General features: G+C 36.3%; 1 protein-coding gene across 4 annotated transcripts in view; it reads left to right on the top strand.

The window, feature by feature from the left end:
• eps8l2 (EPS8 signaling adaptor L2) overlaps window positions 1-15,565 on the top strand; it is a 173,573-nt gene extending 158,008 nt beyond the window's left edge. For all 4 annotated transcript variants that reach the window (XM_045688582.2, XM_082957476.1, XM_045688583.2 and 1 more), the window contains 2 exons: window positions 13,660-13,792; window positions 14,099-15,565. In XM_045688582.2, the coding sequence (XP_045544538.2) occupies window positions 13,660-13,792; window positions 14,099-14,173 (208 nt within the window). In that variant the 3' untranslated portion in view covers window positions 14,174-15,565. The remainder of the gene's footprint in view (window positions 1-13,659; window positions 13,793-14,098) is intronic.
• The last annotated feature ends 354 nt before the right edge of the window (window positions 15,566-15,919 follow it).

Below are 15,919 nucleotides of genomic sequence, written 5' to 3'. Positions count from 1 at the left end.
TCACACTCCTGGGCCAGACTATACTTAATCATAGGACCTACTGAAGAGATAAGTCTTCAGTAAAGACTTAAAGGTTGAGACTGAGTCTGCGTCTCTCACATTGGTAGGCAGACCATTCCATAAAAATGGAGCTCTATAGGAGAAAGCCCTACCTCCAGCCGTTTGCTTAGAAATTCTAGGGACAATTAGGAGGCCTGCGTCTTGTGACCGTAGCGTACGTGTAGGTATGTACGGCAGGACCAAATCGGAAAGATAGTCTTCAGTTAGCTCATGGTATTACATGCTATATAGTCTTCAGTTAGCTCATGGTATTACATGCTATATAGTCTTCAGTTAGCTCATGGTATTATCATGCTGGTCTTCAGTTAGCTCATGGTATTATCATGCTATATAGTCTTCAGTTAGCTCATGGTATTATCATGCTGGTCTTCAGTTAGCTCATGGTATTATCATGCTATATAGTCTTCAGTTATCTCATGGTATTATCATGCTATATAGTCTTCAGTTAGCTCATGGTATTATCATGCTATATAGTCTTCAGTTAGCTCATGGTATTATCATGCTATATGGTCTTCAGTTAGCTCATGGTATTATCATGCTATATGGTCTTCAGTTAGATCATGGTATTATCATGCTATATAGTCTTCAGTTAGTTCATGGTATTATCATGCTATATAGTCTTCAGTTAGCTCATGTTATTATCATGCTATATAGTCTTCAGTTAGATCATGGTATTATCATGCTATATAGTCTTCAGTTAGCTCATGTTATTATCATGCTATATAGTCTTCAGTTAGCTCATGGTATTATCATGCTATATAGTCTTCAGTTAGCTCATGGTATTATCATGCTATATAGTCTTCAGTTAGCTCATGGTATTATCATGCTATATAGTCTTCAGTTAGATCATGGTATTATCATGCTATATAGTCTTCAGTTAGCTCATGTTATTATCATGCTATATAGTCTTCAGTTAGCTCATGGTATTATCATGCTATATAGTCTTCAGTTAGCTCATGGTATTATCATGCTATATAGTCTTCAGTTAGCTCATGGTATTATCATGCTAGTCTTCAGTTAGCTCATGGTATTATCATGCTGGTCTTCAGTTAGCTCATGGTATTATCATGCTATATGGTCTTCAGTTAGCTCATGGTATTATCATGCTATATAGTCTTCAGTTAGCTCATGGTATTATCATGCTATATAGTTTTCAGTTAGATCATGGTATTATCATGCTATATAGTCTTCAGTTAGCTCATGGTATTATCATGCTATATGGTCTTCAGTTAGCTCATGGTATTATCATGCCATATAGTCTTCAGTTAGCTCATGGTATTATCATGCTATATAGTCTTCAGTTAGCTCATGGTATTATCAAGCTATATAGTCTTCAGTTAGCTCATGGTATTATCATGCTATATAGTCTTCAGTTAGCTCATGGTATTATCATGCTATATAGTCTTCAGTTAGCTCATGGTATTATCATGCTATATAGTCTTCAGTTAGCTCATGGTATTATCATGCTATATAGTCTTCAGTTAGCTCATGGTATTATCATGCTGGTCTTCAGTTAGCTCATGGTATTATCATGCTATATAGTCTTCAGTTAGCTCATGGTATTATCATGCTGGTCTTCAGTTAGCTCATGGTATTATCATGCTATATAGTCTTCAGTTATCTCATGGTATTATCATGCTATATAGTCTTCAGTTAGCTCATGGTATTATCATGCTATATAGTCTTCAGTTAGCTCATGGTATTATCATGCTATATGGTCTTCAGTTAGCTCATGGTATTATCATGCTATATGGTCTTCAGTTAGATCATGGTATTATCATGCTATATAGTCTTCAGTTAGTTCATGGTATTATCATGCTATATAGTCTTCAGTTAGCTCATGTTATTATCATGCTATATAGTCTTCAGTTAGATCATGGTATTATCATGCTATATAGTCTTCAGTTAGCTCATGTTATTATCATGCTATATAGTCTTCAGTTAGCTCATGGTATTATCATGCTATATAGTCTTCAGTTAGCTCATGGTATTATCATGCTATATAGTCTTCAGTTAGCTCATGGTATTATCATGCTATATAGTCTTCAGTTAGATCATGGTATTATCATGCTATATAGTCTTCAGTTAGCTCATGTTATTATCATGCTATATAGTCTTCAGTTAGCTCATGGTATTATCATGCTATATAGTCTTCAGTTAGCTCATGGTATTATCATGCTATATAGTCTTCAGTTAGCTCATGGTATTATCATGCTAGTCTTCAGTTAGCTCATGGTATTATCATGCTGGTCTTCAGTTAGCTCATGGTATTATCATGCTATATGGTCTTCAGTTAGCTCATGGTATTATCATGCTATATAGTCTTCAGTTAGCTCATGGTATTATCATGCTATATAGTCTTCAGTTAGATCATGGTATTATCATGCTATATAGTCTTCAGTTAGCTCATGGTATTATCATGCTATATGGTCTTCAGTTAGCTCATGGTATTATCATGCCATATAGTCTTCAGTTAGCTCATGGTATTATCATGCTATATAGTCTTCAGTTAGCTCATGGTATTATCAAGCTATATAGTCTTCAGTTAGCTCATGGTATTATCATGCTATATAGTCTTCAGTTAGCTCATGGTATTATCATGCTATATAGTCTTCAGTTAGCTCATGGTATTATCATGCTATATAGTCTTCAGTTAGCTCATGGTATTATCATGCTATATAGTCTTCAGTTAGCTCATGGTATTATCATGCTATATAGTCTTCAGTTAGCTCATGGTATTATCATGCTATATAGTCTTCAGTTAGCTCATGGTATTACATGCTATATAGTCTTCAGTTAGCTCATGGTATTACATGCTATATAGTCTTCAGTTAGCTCATGGTATTATCATGCTGGTCTTCAGTTAGCTCATGGTATTATCATGCTATATAGTCTTCAGTTAGCTCATGGTATTATCATGCTGGTCTTCAGTTAGCTCATGGTATTATCATGCTATATAGTCTTCAGTTAGCTCATGGTATTATCATGCTATATAGTCTTCAGTTAGATCATGGTATTATCATGCTATATAGTCTTCAGTTAGCTCATGTTATTATCATGCTATATAGTCTTCAGTTAGCTCATGGTATTATCATGCTATATAGTCTTCAGTTAGCTCATGGTATTATCATGCTATATAGTCTTCAGTTAGCTCATGGTATTATCATGCTAGTCTTCAGTTAGCTCATGGTATTATCATGCTGGTCTTCAGTTAGCTCATGGTATTATCATGCTATATGGTCTTCAGTTAGCTCATGGTATTATCATGCTATATAGTCTTCAGTTAGCTCATGGTATTATCATGCTATATAGTCTTCAGTTAGATCATGGTATTATCATGCTATATAGTCTTCAGTTAGCTCATGGTATTATCATGCTATATGGTCTTCAGTTAGCTCATGGTATTATCATGCTCTATAGTCTTCAGTTAGCTCATGGTATTATCATGCTATATGGTCTTCAGTTAGCTCATGGTATTATCATGCCATATAGTCTTCAGTTAGCTCATGGTATTATCATGCTATATAGTCTTCAGTTAGCTCATGGTATTATCATGCTATATAGTCTTCAGTTAGCTCATGGTATTATCATGCTGGTCTTCAGTTAGCTCATGGTATTATCATGCTATATAGTCTTCAGTTAGCTCATGGTATTATCATGCTATATGGTCTTCAGTTAGCTCATGGTATTATCATGCTATATAGTCTTCAGTTAGCTCATGGTATTATCATGCTATATAGTCTTCAGTTAGCTCATGGTATTATCATGCTATATAGTCTTCAGTTAGCTCATGGTATTATCATGCTATATAGTCTTCAGTTAGCTCATGGTATTATCATGCTATATAGTCTTCAGTTAGCTCATGGTATTATCATGCTATATAGTCTTCAGTTAGCTCATGGTATTATCATGCTATATAGTCTTCAGTTAGCTCATGGTATTATCATGCTATATAGTCTTCAGTTAGCTCATGGTATTATCATGCTATATAGTCTTCAGTTAGCTCATGGTATTATCATGCTATATAGTCTTCAGTTAGCTCATGGTATTATCATGCTGGTCTTCAGTTAGCTCATGGTATTATCATGCTATATAGTCTTCAGTTAGCTCATGGTATTATCATGCTATATAGTCTTCAGTTAGATCATGGTATTATCATGCTATATAGTCTTCAGTTAGCTGAAGGTATTATCATGCTATATAGTCTTCAGTTAGCTCATGTTATTATCATGCTATATAGTCTTCAGTTAGATCATGGTATTATCATGCTATATAGTCTTCAGTTAGCTCATGTTATTATCATGCTATATAGTCTTCAGTTAGCTCATGGTATTATCATGCTATATAGTCTTCAGTTAGCTCATGGTATTATCATGCTATATAGTCTTCAGTTAGATCATGGTATTATCATGCTATATAGTCTTCAGTTAGCTCATGTTATTATCATGCTATATAGTCTTCAGTTAGCTCATGGTATTATCATGCTATATAGTCTTCAGTTAGCTCATGGTATTATCATGCTATATAGTCTTCAGTTAGCTCATGGTATTATCATGCTGGTCTTCAGTTAGCTCATGGTATTATCATGCTATATAGTCTTCAGTTAGCTCATGGTATTATCATGCTATATGGTCTTCAGTTAGCTCATGGTATTATCATGCTATATAGTCTTCAGTTAGCTCATGGTATTATCATGCTATATAGTCTTCAGTTAGATCATGGTATTATCATGCTATATAGTCTTCATTTAGCTCATGGTATTATCATGCTGGTCTTCAGTTAGCTCATGGTATTATCATGCTATATAGTCTTCAGTTAGCTCATGGTATTATCATGCTGGTCTTCAGTTAGCTCATGGTATTATCATGCTATATAGTCTTCAGTTATCTCATGGTATTATCATGCTATATAGTCTTCAGTTAGCTCATGGTATTATCATGCTATATAGTCTTCAGTTAGCTCATGGTATTATCATGCTATATGGTCTTCAGTTAGCTCATGGTATTATCATGCCATATAGTCTTCAGTTAGCTCATGGTATTATCATGCTATATAGTCTTCAGTTAGCTCATGGTATTATCATGCTATATAGTCTTCAGTTAGCTCATGGTATTATCATGCTATATAGTCTTCAGTTAGCTCATGGTATTATCATGCTATATAGTCTTCAGTTAGCTCATGGTATTATCATGCTATATAGTCTTCAGTTAGCTCATGGTATTATCATGCTATATAGTCTTCAGTTAGCTCATGGTATTATCATGCTATATAGTCTTCAGTTAGCTCATGGTATTATCATGCTATATAGTCTTCAGTTAGCTCATGGTATTATCATGCTATATCAAATCAAATCAAATCAAATTTATTTTTATATAGCCCTTCGTACATCAGCTGATATTCTCAAAGTGCTGTACAGAAACGCAGCCTAAAACCCCAAACAGCAAGCAAAGCATGTGAAAGAAGCACGGTGGCTAGGAAAAACTCCCTAGGAAAAACTCCCTAGAAAGGCCAAAAACCTAGGAAGAAACCTAGAGAGGAACCAGGCTATGAGGGGTGGCCAGTCCTCTTCTGGCTGTGCAGGGTGGATATTATAACAGAACATGGTCAAAATGTTAAAATGTTAAAATGTTCATAAATGACCAGCATGGTCAAATAATAATAATCATAGTAGTTGTCGAGGGTGCAACAAGCACGTCCGGTGAACAGGTCAGGGTTCCATAGCCGCAGGCAGAACAGTTGAAACTGGAGCAGCAGCACGGCCAGGTGGACTGGGGACAGCAAGGAGTCATCATACCAGGTAGTCCTGAGGCATGGTCCTAGGGCTCAGGTCCTCCGAGAGAAAGACAGAAAGAGAGAAAGAGAGAATTAGAGAGAGCATATTTAAATACACACAGGACACCGGATAAGACAAGAGAAATACTCCAGATGTAACAGACTGACCCTAGCCCCCCGACACATAAACTACTGCAGCATAAATACTGGAGGCTGAGACAGGAGGGATCAGAAGACACTGTGGCCCCATCCGATGATACCCCGGGACAGGGCCAAACAGGCAGGATATAACCCCACCCACTTTGCCAAAGCACAGCCCCCACACCACTAGAGGGATGTCTCCAACCACCAACTTACCGTCCTAAGACAAGGCCGAGTATAGCCCACAACGATCTCCGCCATGGCACAACCCAAGGGGGGGGGGGGGGGCGCCAACCCAGACAGGAAGACCACGTCAGTGACTCAACCCACTCAAGTGACGCACCCCTCCCATGGACGGCATGGAAGAACACCAGTAGGCCAGTGACTCAGCCTCTGTAAAAGGGTTAGAGGCAGAGAATCCCAGTGGAAAGAGGGGAACCGGCAAGGCAGAGACAGCAAGGGCGGTTCGTTGCTCCAGCCTTTCCGTTCACCTTCACACTCCTGGGCCAGACTATACTTAATCATAGGACCTACTGAAGAGATAAGTCTTCAGTAAAGACTTAAAGGTTGAGACTGAGTCTGCGTCTCTCACATTGGTAGGCAGACCATTCCATAAAAATGGAGCTCTATAGGAGAAAGCCCTACCTCCAGCCGTTTGCTTAGAAATTCTAGGGACAATTAGGAGGCCTGCGTCTTGTGACCGTAGCGTACGTGTAGGTATGTACGGCAGGACCAAATCGGAAAGATAGTCTTCAGTTAGCTCATGGTATTACATGCTATATAGTCTTCAGTTAGCTCATGGTATTACATGCTATATAGTCTTCAGTTAGCTCATGGTATTATCATGCTGGTCTTCAGTTAGCTCATGGTATTATCATGCTATATAGTCTTCAGTTAGCTCATGGTATTATCATGCTGGTCTTCAGTTAGCTCATGGTATTATCATGCTATATAGTCTTCAGTTATCTCATGGTATTATCATGCTATATAGTCTTCAGTTAGCTCATGGTATTATCATGCTATATAGTCTTCAGTTAGCTCATGGTATTATCATGCTATATGGTCTTCAGTTAGCTCATGGTATTATCATGCTATATGGTCTTCAGTTAGATCATGGTATTATCATGCTATATAGTCTTCAGTTAGTTCATGGTATTATCATGCTATATAGTCTTCAGTTAGCTCATGTTATTATCATGCTATATAGTCTTCAGTTAGATCATGGTATTATCATGCTATATAGTCTTCAGTTAGCTCATGTTATTATCATGCTATATAGTCTTCAGTTAGCTCATGGTATTATCATGCTATATAGTCTTCAGTTAGCTCATGGTATTATCATGCTATATAGTCTTCAGTTAGCTCATGGTATTATCATGCTATATAGTCTTCAGTTAGATCATGGTATTATCATGCTATATAGTCTTCAGTTAGCTCATGTTATTATCATGCTATATAGTCTTCAGTTAGCTCATGGTATTATCATGCTATATAGTCTTCAGTTAGCTCATGGTATTATCATGCTATATAGTCTTCAGTTAGCTCATGGTATTATCATGCTAGTCTTCAGTTAGCTCATGGTATTATCATGCTGGTCTTCAGTTAGCTCATGGTATTATCATGCTATATGGTCTTCAGTTAGCTCATGGTATTATCATGCTATATAGTCTTCAGTTAGCTCATGGTATTATCATGCTATATAGTCTTCAGTTAGATCATGGTACTATCATGCTATATAGTCTTCAGTTAGCTCATGGTATTATCATGCTATATGGTCTTCAGTTAGCTCATGGTATTATCATGCCATATAGTCTTCAGTTAGCTCATGGTATTATCATGCTATATAGTCTTCAGTTAGCTCATGGTATTATCAAGCTATATAGTCTTCAGTTAGCTCATGGTATTATCATGCTATATAGTCTTCAGTTAGCTCATGGTATTATCATGCTATATAGTCTTCAGTTAGCTCATGGTATTATCATGCTATATAGTCTTCAGTTAGCTCATGGTATTATCATGCTATATAGTCTTCAGTTAGCTCATGGTATTATCATGCTATATAGTCTTCAGTTAGCTCATGGTATTATCATGCTATATAGTCTTCAGTTAGCTCATGGTATTACATGCTATATAGTCTTCAGTTAGCTCATGGTATTACATGCTATATAGTCTTCAGTTAGCTCATGGTATTATCATGCTGGTCTTCAGTTAGCTCATGGTATTATCATGCTATATAGTCTTCAGTTAGCTCATGGTATTATCATGCTGGTCTTCAGTTAGCTCATGGTATTATCATGCTATATAGTCTTCAGTTAGCTCATGGTATTATCATGCTATATAGTCTTCAGTTAGATCATGGTATTATCATGCTATATAGTCTTCAGTTAGCTCATGTTATTATCATGCTATATAGTCTTCAGTTAGCTCATGGTATTATCATGCTATATAGTCTTCAGTTAGCTCATGGTATTATCATGCTATATAGTCTTCAGTTAGCTCATGGTATTATCATGCTAGTCTTCAGTTAGCTCATGGTATTATCATGCTGGTCTTCAGTTAGCTCATGGTATTATCATGCTATATGGTCTTCAGTTAGCTCATGGTATTATCATGCTATATAGTCTTCAGTTAGCTCATGGTATTATCATGCTATATAGTCTTCAGTTAGATCATGGTATTATCATGCTATATAGTCTTCAGTTAGCTCATGGTATTATCATGCTATATGGTCTTCAGTTAGCTCATGGTATTATCATGCCATATAGTCTTCAGTTAGCTCATGGTATTATCATGCTATATAGTCTTCAGTTAGCTCATGGTATTATCATGCTATATAGTCTTCAGTTAGCTCATGGTATTATCATGCTATATAGTCTTCAGTTAGCTCATGGTATTATCATGCTATATAGTCTTCAGTTAGCTCATGGTATTATCATGCTATATAGTCTTCAGTTAGCTCATGGTATTATCATGCTATATAGTCTTCAGTTAGCTCATGGTATTATCATGCTATATAGTCTTCAGTTAGCTCATGGTATTATCATGCTATATAGTCTTCAGTTAGCTCATGGTATTACATGCTATATAGTCTTCAGTTTGCTCATGGTATTACATGCTATATAGTCTTCAGTTAGCTCATGGTATTATCATGCTGGTCTTCAGTTAGCTCATGGTATTATCATGCTATATAGTCTTCAGTTAGCTCATGGTATTATCATGCTGGTCTTCAGTTAGCTCATGGTATTATCATGCTATATAGTCTTCAGTTATCTCATGGTATTATCATGCTATATAGTCTTCAGTTAGCTCATGGTATTATCATGCTATATAGTCTTCAGTTAGCTCATGGTATTATCATGCTATATGGTCTTCAGTTAGCTCATGGTATTATCATGCTATATGGTCTTCAGTTAGATCATGGTATTATCATGCTATATAGTCTTCAGTTAGCTCATTGTATTATCATGCTATATAGTCTTCAGTTAGCTCATGTTATTATCATGCTATATAGTCTTCAGTTAGATCATGGTATTATCATGCTATATAGTCTTCAGTTAGCTCATGTTATTATCATGCTATATAGTCTTCAGTTAGCTCATGGTATTATCATGCTATATAGTCTTCAGTTAGCTCATGGTATTATCATGCTATATAGTCTTCAGTTAGATCATGGTATTATCATGCTATATAGTCTTCAGTTAGCTCATGTTATTATCATGCTATATAGTCTTCAGTTAGCTCATGGTATTATCATGCTATATAGTCTTCAGTTAGCTCATGGTATTATCATGCTATATAGTCTTCAGTTAGCTCATGGTATTATCATGCTAGTCTTCAGTTAGCTCATGGTATTATCATGCTGGTCTTCAGTTAGCTCATGGTATTATCATGCTATATGGTCTTCAGTTAGCTCATGGTATTATCATGCTATATAGTCTTCAGTTAGCTCATGGTATTATCATGCTATATAGTCTTCAGTTAGATCATGGTATTATCATGCTATATAGTCTTCAGTTAGCTCATGGTATTATCATGCTATATAGTCTTCATTTAGCTCATGGTATTATCATGCTGGTCTTCAGTTAGCTCATGGTATTATCATGCTATATAGTCTTCAGTTAGCTCATGGTATTATCATGCTGGTCTTCAGTTAGCTCATGGTATTATCATGCTATATAGTCTTCAGTTATCTCATGGTATTATCATGCTATATAGTCTTCAGTTAGCTCATGGTATTATCATGCTATATAGTCTTCAGTTAGCTCATGGTATTATCATGCTATATGGTCTTCAGTTAGCTCATGGTATTATCATGCCATATAGTCTTCAGTTAGCTCATGGTATTATCATGCTATATAGTCTTCAGTTAGCTCATGGTATTATCATGCTATATAGTCTTCAGTTAGCTCATGGTATTATCATGCTATATAGTCTTCAGTTAGCTCATGGTATTATCATGCTATATAGTCTTCAGTTAGCTCATGGTATTATCATGCTATATAGTCTTCAGTTAGCTCATGGTATTATCATGCTATATAGTCTTCAGTTAGCTCATGGTATTATCATGCTATATAGTCTTCAGTTAGCTCATGGTATTATCATGCTATATAGTCTTCAGTTAGCTCATGGTATTACATGCTATATAGTCTTCAGTTAGCTCATGGTATTATCATGCTGGTCTTCAGTTAGCTCATGGTATTATCATGCTATATAGTCTTCAGTTATCTCATGGTATTATCATGCTATATAGTCTTCAGTTAGCTCATGGTATTATCATGCTGGTCTTCAGTTAGCTCATGGTATTATCATGCTATATAGTCTTCAGTTATCTCATGGTATAATCATGCTATATAGTCTTCAGTTAGCTCATGGTATTATCATGCTATATAGTCTTCAGTTAGCTCATGGTATTATCATGCTATATGGTCTTCAGTTAGCTCATGGTATTATCATGCTATATGGTCTTCAGTTAGCTCATGGTATTATCATGCTATATAGTCTTCAGTTAGCTCATGGTATTATCATGCTATATAGTCTTCAGTTAGCTCATGGTATTATCATGCTATATAGTCTTCAGTTAGCTCATGGTATTATCATGCTATATAGTCTTCAGTTAGCTCATGGTATTATCATGCTATATAGTCTTCAGTTAGCTCATGGTATTATCATGCTGGTCTTCAGTTAGCTCATGGTATTATCATGCTATATAGTCTTCAGTTAGCTCATGGTATTATCATGCTATATGGTCTTCAGTTAGCTCATGGTATTATCATGCTATATAGTCTTCATTTAGCTCATGGTATTATCATGCTGGTCTTCAGTTAGCTCATGGTATTATCATGCTATATAGTCTTCAGTTAGCTCATGGTATTATCATGCTGGTCTTCAGTTAGCTCATGGTATTATCATGCTATATAGTCTTCAGTTATCTCATGGTATTATCATGCTATATAGTCTTCAGTTAGCTCATGGTATTATCATGCTATATAGTCTTCAGTTAGCTCATGGTATTATCATGCTATATGGTCTTCAGTTAGCTCATGGTATTATCATGCTATATAGTCTTCAGTTGCTCATGGTATTATCATACTATATAGTCTTCAGTTAGCTCATGGTATTATCATGCTATATAGTCTTCAGTTAGCTCATGGTATTATCATGCTATATAGTCTTCAGTTAGCTCATGGTATTATCATGCTATATGGTCTTCAGTTAGCTCATGGTATTATCATGCTATATAGTCTTCAGTTAGCTCATGGTATTATCATGCTATATAGTCTTCAGTTAGCTCATGGTATTATCATGCTATATAGTCTTCAGTTAGCTCATGGTATTATCATGCTATATAGTCTTCAGTTAGCTCATGGTATTATCATGCTATATAGTCTTCAGTTAGCTCATGGTATTATCATGCTATATAGTCTTCAGTTAGCTCATGGTATTATCATGCTATATAGTCTTCAGTTAGCTCATGGTATTATCATGCTATGTAGTCTTCAGTTAGCTCATGGTATTATCATGCTATGTAGTCTTCAGTTAGCTCATGGTATTATCATGCTATATAGTCTTCAGTTAGCTCATGGTATTATCATGCTATATAGTCTTCAGTTAGCTCATGGTATTATCATGCTGGTCTTCAGTTAGCTCATGGTATTATCATGCTATATAGTCTTCAGTTAGCTCATGGTATTATCATGCTGGTCTTCAGTTAGCTCATGGTATTATCATGCTAGAGCTCAGTTCTTCTCTATTGTTTAAAATGTTATACAGGGAATTATGGGTAACAGACCTGGGATAACTATTGATTTAACTATGGTTTGTGAAAATTAACTTTTTTAGGGGAGGAACACATAGTAACTTTGGAGGTGACTATTTGAATACAGATACCCCAAAAATAACTACTTTTTTAAACTATTTCAATACAGATCTCAGAAAGTGACTACTTTTTTAAGCAATTTGATTACAGATCTGATACACCAATATATATTTGAATACAGATCTCAGGAAGTGACTATTTTTCTGGAACTGCATGTTGGATTGGCTGTCTTTTACTAATGACAGGACTGTATCTACATGGATTGGCTGTCTTTTACTAATGACAGGACTGTATCTACATGGATTGGCTGTCTACTACTAATGACAGGACTGTATCTACACGGATTGGCTGTCTACTACTAATGACAGGAATGTATCTAGAACTGTATGTTGAAGATAGAAATAGAATGAGTAGAGCACACAATCTCCTACACTGTTCCCATCTATCTGACAGTAGATCATACATTTCTATGTGAACATTCTGTAAATGTCCATTCTCCTGAATGTCCATTGCCCCACGATGTCCATTTCTACCATAATCAAGTCAAACCAAATGGATATTTCATTATTATTATTTTTTTTTACTTAATAGACATATTTAAACCTATGCGTAACATTTAACTGTTCTTGTGCCTGTGTAGTTAAACTGTATTTACTTCAGGAGCTGCATTTTTATTAGTATATTGTTACATAATTCTTGAGTAATTGCATTTTAATTGCATAACAATGAGCTGAGAGTTTTTGTAACTACTGTACACACGAGAAATAGTGACTATTCCACTTATGTAATAACTCCATTATTATGGAATTATAAAGCAATTTCCAAAATCTTATGCAACAATATTGTTGCTATATTGTAACGATCACAAAGTTACTACACATGTATAATAACTTGATGTCAAGTGGTACATTATGTCTCACTCATTATGAAAATATGTGTAAGTGATTTTGAGGCTGGAAAAGGGGTCTACTCTAAATGTTGAGATGATTCCATGTCCCTCACGTTTTTCATTAACACACACTACTTGTTGTCGTTTTTTTGGTTCTTCATTACATTTTGGGCAGCCATCAAATACAATTTTTGTTTGGTTTTCAAATAACTTGCATATATTCAAATACATTAAAATAGTATTCATTTTTTTGAGACCTGTATTTGAATATCACATAAAATAATTGCTTTTGAAAACGCTACATTTCTAACTCTTAATTAAACTACCTAGAGTATTTCAAAAATTGGTATTTTCAAATAAACTACAAAATACAACTATTTCCTGACCAGGTCTGATGGGTAATGCAGTCTCTGTTCCCTACAGCATGGTGGAGTGCCTGGGTATAGAGCATTCTGGGTAATGTAGTCTCTGTTCCCTACAGGACGGTGGAGTGCCTGGGGAACCTGACGGGTGCTCAGCTCTTCTCTCTGAACAAGGAGGAACTGAAGGCAGTGTGTGGAGACGAGGGAGCCAGGGTCTACAGTCAGACCACCGTGCAGAAAGCCCAGCTAGAGGTCTGTATCACACACACACACACACACACACACACACACACACACACACACACACACACACACACACACACACACACACACACACACACACACACACACACACACACACACACACACACACACGCACACACACACACACACACATGCACAGACACGTTATTCGAGCATTTTAAAGGCAATTAACTTTATTCACTCAAGGAAAGAACTTAATCTGATGTTAAGACTGAAATAGTCCAACGTTTAGAGCCTTTGGATGTTTAGATATATATATAAAAAAACAAATGAAACTCTGGTATCTGTTTCCAGAAGAGCCGTGGGGATTCAGAGCTCCAAGAGATCATGAGACGACGACAAGAGAAGATCGACGCCGGCAAGGACTGATCTGGGCATGCTCAATGACTGTCAACCAATCACAGCTCAGCATGGCTGGTCACCATAACAATCCCTCTCCAGTACCAACCAACCAGAAGCCTTCCCCTCCCACAGTGCCCACCATTTCACCAACTATTTTTATCAGACAATCAACAGTTAACATAAATGTCATATACATTTTTTAAATTATTTATTTTTCTTCTTAGTAAATGTGTATGTTTACCTTTTTCTTCAATGATGTTCTCTAGTAATTATGACTGTTGCTTTTTGCTGCTTTGCCTGACAATGTTTCTAACTTTGTATAGTGTGAGGGACCATATACATTTACAGGTATAGTAGTGAGGGACCATATGAATTTACAGGTATAGTAGTGAGGGACCATATGAATTTACAGGTATAGTAGTGAGGGACCATATGAATTTACAGGTATAGTAGTGAGGGACCATATGAATTTACAGGTATAGTAGTGAGGGACCATATGAATTTACAGGTATAGTAGTGAGGGACCATATGAATTTACAGGTATAGTAGTGAGGGACCATATGAATTTACAGGTATAGTAGTGAGGGACCATATGAATTTACAGGTATAGTAGTGAGGGACCATATGAATTTACAGGTATAGTAGTGAGGGACCATATAAATTTACAGGTATAGTGGTGAGGGACCATATTAATTTACAGGTATAGTAGTGAGGGACCATATTAATTTACAGGTATAGTAGTGAGGGACCATATGAATTTACAGGTATAGTAGTGAGGGACCATATAAATGTACAGGTATAGTGGTGAGGGATCATATGAATTTACAGGTATAGTGTGAGGGACCATATTAATTTACAGGTATAGTAGTGAGGGACCATATGAATTTACACGTATAGTAGTGAGGGACCATATGAATTTACAGGTATAGTAGTGAGGGATCATATTAATTTACAGATATTGTAGTAAGAGAGAGTTTGTGTATCTGTGTGTGACTGAGGGCTGTGTGTGTGTCCTTGTTTTATTTCCAGGAAATTCTTGAAGAATTTTTTTTTTGTGAAATCAAATCCAGAAGTTCCTCAATGTATATTGTCAAATTGGATGTTAATGTTCACATATCTGATTATACTCCACTGTATTAAAATGTTATACTGTTTACTGAATAATGCTACATTATAGTTTTGAGCAGTCTGTGATCTATTCTCATATCCCGTCACACTGTCCATATTGCAAAATACCCTCTAACTATTACTAAATATAGTTCTGTAATTCATTTTACATATCCTCCAACTATTGCATCCCTGTGCCACAGTCTATATGAAGTATGTTTTACATTTACAATTGTCATCCAATCATAGTTCTGTTCTGTGTACACGTGTTTATTCCTTCAATAATAAACCCAAGTTCGGGATTCAACTCTACTGCTGATTGTATTGAATTCCATCCTTAGGTTACAGATTGTGGTCATATTACCGGTGGTGCAATTCAATCCTGTTCAAGCTCACGTAACGGAGGTCAGAACGTGACGTAAACTCACTTCACAGCTAGCTTGAAATGTTGCAGGTGGGGCCATCCAATCGGCACTTTTCAGGTGGCTCAAACCGTTGATAGGTTGTCAAGGTGATCAGGTAGGTTGTCAACGTGATCAGGTGTGTTGGTAGGTTGTCAAGGAGGGCGATCAGGTGTGTTGGTAGGTTGTCAAGGTGATCAGGTGTGTTGGTAGGTTGTCAGGGAGGGCGATCAGGTGTGTTGGTAGGTTGTCAAGGTGATCAGGT

This window comes from Salmo salar, chromosome 10, assembly GCF_965601325.2.
Source record: "Salmo salar chromosome 10, fSalSal1, whole genome shotgun sequence".
NCBI lineage: Eukaryota > Metazoa > Chordata > Actinopteri > Salmoniformes > Salmonidae > Salmo > Salmo salar.
The sequence above is the reverse complement of the archived record's forward strand: the minus strand, read 5'-3'. Positions and strand labels throughout refer to the sequence as shown.